At 28.1% G+C, this 8,444-nt stretch overlaps 1 protein-coding gene across 1 annotated transcript in view; it reads right to left on the bottom strand.

The window, feature by feature from the left end:
- The window catches only part of LOC110279563 (homeobox-leucine zipper protein ROC8-like), a 10,688-nt gene extending 10,306 nt beyond the window's left edge, over nucleotides 1-382 (bottom strand). The window contains exon 1 of the mRNA XM_021139450.2: nucleotides 235-382. Within this exon, the coding sequence (XP_020995109.2) occupies nucleotides 235-371 (137 nt within the window). The 5' untranslated portion in view covers nucleotides 372-382. The remainder of the gene's footprint in view (nucleotides 1-234) is intronic.
- Between the last annotated feature and the right edge of the window lie 8,062 nt (nucleotides 383-8,444).

Below are 8,444 nucleotides of genomic sequence, written 5' to 3'. Positions count from 1 at the left end.
ACAAACCGATGACAAAAAAAAAAAAAGGTTTTTTTATTACATAATTGAAAACCCAAAAGGTGGAAATTGAATATTGAATTTTCAGCCTCCCCGTGGAATTGAGAAAAGGTGACAACTTTCTTATCCTTAAGACTACAAAACACTGAAACAGTGAAACAGGATGAAATCGAACGAAGTCAATAAAATATATATAAATGAAAAGCTAAGGTTGTTAACAAGAGAAGAAGGTCTCACTCCTCAAGCTTTGCTATCTGATGGGGAGTGTGACGATGGTAAAACCTTCGAGAATTTTGAGGACGATCTTGCCCCTCATCATCAGTACCATCAGTAGCACCACCAGCCGTTGATGATGACCCCATTGGAGAAGCCATTACTCCCTTCAAAACCCTACTGATACCAAATGTTGTTACCTACAACAAATATATACATGTATTTATACCCTCAAGTTTGTGAAGTTATTATTATTATTATTATGTGTCACACTGTACATGCGTGTTAATTTGACTCCACACGTACCAATATTCAACAAAGGTCAGAATTGAAAAGTGAAAATCATTAATGTTGTTTATTTATTTCCTTGTTTAAGAATTTTTCATTTTGACTCATAAATAAAATATAAATAAATACACTAAAATATAATTATAATATAATATAAACTATAAAGATCAAGATCTTTTAAAATGAAGAAGTTGATAAAATGATAAAATGAGAAATTAATCATTCTTAAGTTAAGATAGTGAGACACATATTTTATGAAAGGAACAAAATCAATGGTGATCCAGTAACCTTTCACTTTACCACTTTTACCAACTTCTTCCTTTTAGAGGATTCAAATCTAATCTTTAAAATGTCATCTAAATTTAAAACATTATATCAACCAAAATCTTATAATCTCATCAAAATAGTTATTAACAATTTAAGACTTAATTTTTCATTATATCACCATTAAACTCATCAAAATAGTTATTAACCGATTTATTTCTTTTCTGGCAAAAGACTGATTATATTGAACAAATAAAAGCTCTTAGGCATAATTTTAACTAAAATTAACATTTTTCAACAGATCATAATTTTAACAAGGTTTCAACATAATTTTAATAAAGATCAATAAATTTTTCCAAAGATTAACAATGATTATCAAGGTTTCAAGCTTTCATCACAATTTTAGCACAATTTTTTCAGCACAACACAAACAAAAAATAACAGAATAAAGCACAACACAATAGAACTAATCATTCAATAATTCAATCTGAGTAGTACTAACAGTAGCAGAATTCAAAATCGAAGAATGAAGAAACCAATATGAGTAGCACTAGTAGAATCCTTAACCCCTTGTTCTGACTTCTAAGCAGTCTGAGCAGAAGGGCAGAAGTGCGACAGAGATGGAGGCCAAGCGACGAACATGACTACTCGAAGGTGGTAGTTGGTTGGAAGAAGATGCGGCTGAGAAAACGAAGAGCAAGACTGAGCTCGAGGAGAAAGTTGCGATTGGTGGATTGGAGACTTCGAGCACAATGACCAGACAAAGACATTGGTGCCTGAACGTGACGGACGATAGTAAGAGCTCGACGAAGCAAACAAGAATCAGAGATTGATGCGGAGCTCGAGGAAAAAGGTGTAATTGCTGAAATAAGAAAGAAGCATGGACGATGACGTTGGTGTCTGAGCGCGATGCATGGCACAGTCCTTATGGCGATGGTAGAAAAACTAGGGTATCATACTCTCATGTTTATTTTTGGTTTTGGTGAATTTTGAAGTTTGAAGAAGAGAAGGGAAAGAAAGAACAAAGGTTAGGTCACTCACGCATAAAGCTTCATTTTTCTTTTTCTTTTTATTTTTTTTTTAAAAAGAGCTCAAAATTGTGTCGTTTATGTAAATCGGATGGGTTCCAATTCGATTCGATCGACCAATTCTCGACTAATTTAACGATCCACAAATGATTTTTATAATTGCGATTTTTCATTCAGACCAAACCGCATAGGCGTCCAATTCTCGGTCAAATTAGTCCTATTTTCAAAACTATATGTGATATGACGTGGGAGATATAGTAAAAGAAAAATGCTGAATACCATCAGATTTAGCGTCGGGTTTACCAACAGATTTACTACCAGATTTTGCAATAAAATTTTCAGGTAAAAAAATTATAGTTAGATTATGTTTTTTGACGATAAATTCATTGATAATATTTTGAGGGAAAAAATATTAATTGGCGCAAGAATTACCGTCAGACTTATAGACAGATAAATATGAGGGTAACCTTGATTAGTGAAACGTTACGTTTTGGGCATCCACAAAGCTTTAACATCGGATAAATCTATCGATAAATTGATGGTAAACGTGCCCTAAATTCGAACCGCGACCTTTTTCCCCTCATTTCGAATTACTATCTCCCTCTCTACTCACCCTCTTGCCTCCCATTCTCTCTCTAACTCTCTCATCTCTCCTTCAACATTCTCTCAGGCAGCCCCTTTGACGGTCCCCTCTCGTCATCTGGCTCTCCTTCTTCGTCTCTCTACATTGTTTCTGTCGAACCGCCATTGCTGGTGTTGCTTCTGCCGCTGCTCTTGCCGCTGCTTCTCCCGCCGCTGCTCCTTTCAGGTAGCACCCCTTTATTCAATTTTTTAATTTTGGTTCTGGCTTGGTATTATGAATTTCTAATGACCATTGATATTGGATGATGTTAAAAATTGAGAATAAATTCTAAATTGATTTGTTTGTTGTGTTGTTTGAATTCTATGTTTAATAAGCAATACTGGTAATAAGAACTAAGATGATAATTTAGGATCAGTTAGAAAATTTATAAAAATTGATTTGATAATAAACAAATTAAAACATCAACTAATTAGTTAATAAAATAAATCGTATAAGTCCTAATAGAATTTAAATTTAGAGATAGCTACATAGTTTCAACCTTAACTTAAATAAGTTGTAGTAATTTATACAAATTAGAATTTAAAATTTTGATTTGAATTTATAAAAGTATGTGAAGTAATAGGTTTTAGAGTGATTTAGGTCATTAGTTTAATATTTTAGTTAGAATCCAAGTTTTAAATTTAGATAATATTTAATCTCATCCATCTAAGAGTGGAATTAAAAAGAGAATATTATTGATATTATACTAAAATGATTGGTAATTTGGTATCCTTGAAGTTAAGTAACTAAAGATAGAAAATAAAAATGTTCTAAATTAAAATCTTTAATGAATTCTCAATGTTTGATGATATGCATGTCTTAGTAGTTCCAAAGTTTGAGAATAGATTCTCTAATGAATTAGTTAGGTTTAAATTTAAGTGTTCTAACTTTGTAAAGTTTCATGTTTATTATTGTTTGTTCATTAAGTTATTTTTGATGTGTTATAGTTGTTTTGGATTTTAATTTATGATTGATTCTCCCTAGAATTTGGTTTTATTATTGTGCGATTAATCATCGTGAATGTTAGCACTTTTTTAGAGAAGGTTTTGTTAAAATATTTTTCAAATAATATAAATGAGGGAGAATTTGTATTAATTTGTATGCTTTTGCAAATATGGTAACAGATAGAGGTGTCACAGATCGGTCTCGTGGTCGTGGTAGAAGGAAGGGGTTTCTATTAGTACCCCTAGGACTTCTTAGTCGTCCGCCTCTACTCTGACTACCCCTGCGACGTCACAGGCAATGAGTGCACAGGACCCATCATGATCCCTAACCCTAACTACGTGACTTCTTCTGCTATGCCACCCCACAACCAGGAAGTCATTCGGCTGCTTCACCAGAGTATATTCCTCCACCACCTCCATCCGCTCAGCAGCCCACTATTTTTATGACGACACCTCTAGAGACAGACAGCATGGTGTCGAAATCCTCTCATGGGTCCCAGCAGTCAGATGCTCTTCCACCACCTCCCATTGTACGGATGACGATTTAGCCTGATGGTTTGACAACGTGAGTACTATTTTAAGTCCTTTATATATATATATACAAACAATTTTAAGGAGATTATTCAACATATGCGGTTACTAATCTTAAGTTTTTCATTTTAGTTAGTTAGTTTAATTTAGTTATACTCAATTTTCTAACTTTAGTGGATTTATGTTATTAAGATAGGTTCGATTTAAGTTAGTATGTTTGAATTGTTGAAAGTGTTTGAGAATTCTTGATTGTTGATGGATGTTGCTGCTTAAGTCATATAATTTTATACTGCTTTGTTTGTGAATTGTTTAGGCAAATTGTTGATGGATAAAGTCTGTGGCACACTTTAATTACAGACAAAACTTTGCCGAAATTTTTTAAATATAATTGAAGTTTATAGATTATTTTAAATAATTGTTTAGTAAACTACTAATTTTAAGTTTTCTATTGATAGGGTTGCGCCATAATAATGCATGTACACAAGAGTGTACTATAATGTCATTAAGCTAATGTACAACCACTCATGATCGAGTTACAAGAAGATTCCTATTGAGACCAGAGAGCGATGATTTTAGAAGTGGACGGTAAAATCTTCAACCATCGGATGGCTAGGCGACTACAGCAATGATGGAAGACGTACGTGAGCAGCGTGACCACCTCACTATTTGGCTCCATCCAGACCTTAAGAAGACACTGTACGTCCATTGGAAGACTAATGGGGGATTCAAGCGCCGACGTCTCACAAACAGAGCTAATAGGGCATCAGCCAAGTCGTCGAAGTATGTGGGTAGATCAGCGACTTTCATGAAGACAAGGCCATATTGGTATGTAACTTGTTTCAATTTATTATTAAGTATGTTTTGTCTTTGAAATATAATGTCATTATTATTCGATTTAACATGTTGTCAACCTGCGTAGTCTAAGTCATTGAGTTGTGATGCGATGATGGCAGAGACATTCAAGTACACTCACACTTTGAAGGAGAACAAGGAGATAGTTGTTGATCAGCAGTCTGCAAATCATTATGCGAGTAAACATCATGTGGTATAAAGTTTTCAATTATTAATTGCAGTCCTAATCATAATGTGTTATAAAGAGTCCTACACGCAGAGATTGGAGACCAAAACTCAGCAATAATCTCAGTAGACTCACTACAAGAAAAAACAATATTTGAGACCACGACGGCAACAACTTCGTTGCATCAAAAGTCAATCCGGACACAGTTTAGCACGAGATCACATCTAAACCGTACAAAAACTGCATTTACGGGTTGAGATCATTTTTCGCCAACAACTTTCACATCTCCACACTGAAATATTAAAGAGTTATCATAATTTATTATTTTTATTTATTAATTAATTATTAATATTTAAAAGTATAAAATAAAATATATTGTTAGATTATTATACTAAAAAATTAGATTAAATGAATTAAATTGATAGTTAAATAATGACTAAAAATAATAAATTTTGATGATCTTTTAATATTTTTTTTATATTAATCAATTTAATGACAATTAATCTTATCCTTTATTTGTATAAAAAAAATCATTTGCATAATCAGTCATTTATATAAAATATATATTAAATATAACATAAATAAAGAGAGAAGTGTGATATAAAAGAGAAATAAACAAATCTTTTAATACGATCAATAGTTTTTTTTTCATATTTACTCTTAGTCCCATAAAATCAATGGTAAGAGATCACACTTTACTCTCTAAAGTGAAATTCAAACTTTAGAGGATCCAAATCCACTTTTTTTCTATTGTAATTGAAATTAAATTTTTTTCTAAAATTAAAATTTTTTTTTCTCTTCTTCTTCCTTTTTCTATTTCTCTTATTCTTTTACCCACTCTATCTCTCTTATATGTTATTATCAATGACTAATTATAAATTTGACAATCAAACTATATAACCTGATATTTTTTAGTTGCATTAAAATTAAAATATATTATATATTGATAACTAATTTGATAACCAAAATGTGTTATATGATACTCTCTTATTAAAATTAAAAGAAAATATTTTTCTCCAAAATTAATAAACTCCCTTCTTATATTCTCTCATCTACCTCTCTTCCTTTTTCTATTTCTCTCTATCTTTTCTACTATATATATAATTTATATTTTATATTAGTAATTTGACAAATCAAAATATATCACCGAATATTTTTTATTACAATTAAAATAATTTTTTTTGCTTTCAAAATCTATTATTTATTATATATTACTAATTTTATAACCAAAATGTGTCACATGTCACTCCCTTATTATTGCAATTGAAATTAAATATTTTTCTCTAAAATTAAAGAGTTCTTCTCTCCTCCCTCTTCCTTTCTCTATCTCTCTTATTTCTTTACCCACTATATCTCTGTTATATATATCATTATCAATGACTAATTACAAATTTGATAATCAAAGTGTGCAATATGATATTCTCTAATTGTATTAAAATTAAACTAAAATTAAAATATTGAAAAAATTTAAAATATAGCTATATTATATACTACTAACTAATCTAATAACCAAAATGTATCACATGATACTCTCTCATTAAAATTAAGAAAAAATATTTTCTTCTAAAATTAATAAACTCTCTTCTTATATTCTCTCATCTACCTCTCTTTCTTTTTATATTTCTCTCCTTTTCCATTCTATATATAATTTATATTTTATATTAGTAATTTGACAAATTAAAATATGTCACCAAAGACTTTTTCATTACAATTAAAATAATTTTTTTTTAATTAATAAATTCACTGTCTCGTTTTTCTACTTTATCTATTTCTCTCCTTTTTTCTCATTCTCAATTTTTCTTTACCTTTCTATTCTATAAAAAATAAAATTAACAAAATAATATAATTCAAATAAAAAATATTATTATTATATACATATTCTTTTAGTTTTTTTTATTTAGTTTTAAATGTTTACCGCTTATCTTTCTAATCTATATTTTCACTTCGCTTCCTTCAAATATTTATTATATACAATTTAGAGAATACTAATGTTGCATTGTAATTAAAAGTTAGAATCAAGATTTAATTATTTAAAAAAAATTAATTTTGAGTTAATTTATAACTATCAATATAAATTTTTTTTGCTAATATCTTATTATATTTTTATAAAATTAGAGAGAAAAATATTATTTTTAAATAATAAGCATAAAAATTAATTATTTTTATTTGTGTAACAGACTTAAAACCTAATCAATTATAAAAGTGTACACATTAAATTGTTTCAAATTTTGGATAACGAATGTTAAAATTAATTATTAGTAAACAATTAAACTCTTTTACATAAAAATAATAATTAAAAATCTGATTATTTGATTTTTTTTATCTAGGAAGACCCGGGTCTTCTTAGTTAATGAATACTTTTGTCCCTGTAACATTTTTATAAAAGTAGTTTGATTTTATAAATTTTTTGTACCATAATCTATAATATCAGAACAAAACCAATATAATTTTAAAAGATTTATATTTACGTTATTATTGGTAAAAATACTAGTTAAGACTTTGGGGGATTCGTACAATCAAATTGATCCTTTCAATTCTATTCATAATACTCATCATAAAAAGTCTTTGATGAGATACCATGGCACCAATGCTATTGTAATATATATCATCTATTGTATATTATTAATTTTACAATCAAAATGTATCATAAATCATTTTTTTTAAATTAAAGAGTTCTATATTTCTCTCGCTTTCTCTATTTCTCTATCTCTCTCATTCTTCTACCAATTCTATCTTTTTTATATATCATTATCAATAATTAATTATAAATTTGACAACTAAAATATACAATATGATATTCTCTAATTATAATTAAAATTACATTAAAGTTGAAATTGAAACTAAAATACTAAACTTAAAAATATAATTATATTATACATATTACTAATTTAACAACTAAAATATGTTGTATGACACTTTTTCATTAAAATTGAGATAAAATATTTTTTTTTAAAATTAATAAATTTTCTTCATCCATCTTATTTATCTCTCTTCTATTATCTATTTCTCTCTATCATTTTCACTCTATATGTAATTTATGAAAATTTTTATTTACGAAAATATATAATTTTTAGTGTATTTATGCATTTACATAAACCTCATACATCCCGAGTACAAAGCCATCAAAATCATGAAAATCACAACTCGAATACTCTGTATCCAAAATACATGTAGTTTAAAAATTCGTTCATAAATCTGGTGCACTGTATCTAAAATAGAACAAGAACACAATTTTTAGTACTGTATCTAAGATACATGCAGTTTATAAAAAATATTTTTTTTAAATAATATTTATCTATCTTTTATTCTTATATTAATAAAATAAAATATAACACAGATGATCTAAAATTAAAATTATTTATTTTTTTATTTTTAATTATTAAAATTTTAAATATAAAAAATACTCAATTATTATAAAAATTATATAAGAGTCTTAATTAATTTAAACTCAAATTTTTAAATTTAATTTAATTATTTTTAATAAAATAATTTTTAAAAATTAAATTAATTTTTGTGCTAACAACTTTATTAAAACTGTA

Source organism: Arachis duranensis, chromosome 3, assembly GCF_000817695.3.
Source record: "Arachis duranensis cultivar V14167 chromosome 3, aradu.V14167.gnm2.J7QH, whole genome shotgun sequence".
NCBI classification, from domain to species: Eukaryota; Viridiplantae; Streptophyta; class Magnoliopsida; order Fabales; family Fabaceae; genus Arachis; species Arachis duranensis.
The sequence above is the reverse complement of the archived record's forward strand: the minus strand, read 5'-3'. Positions and strand labels throughout refer to the sequence as shown.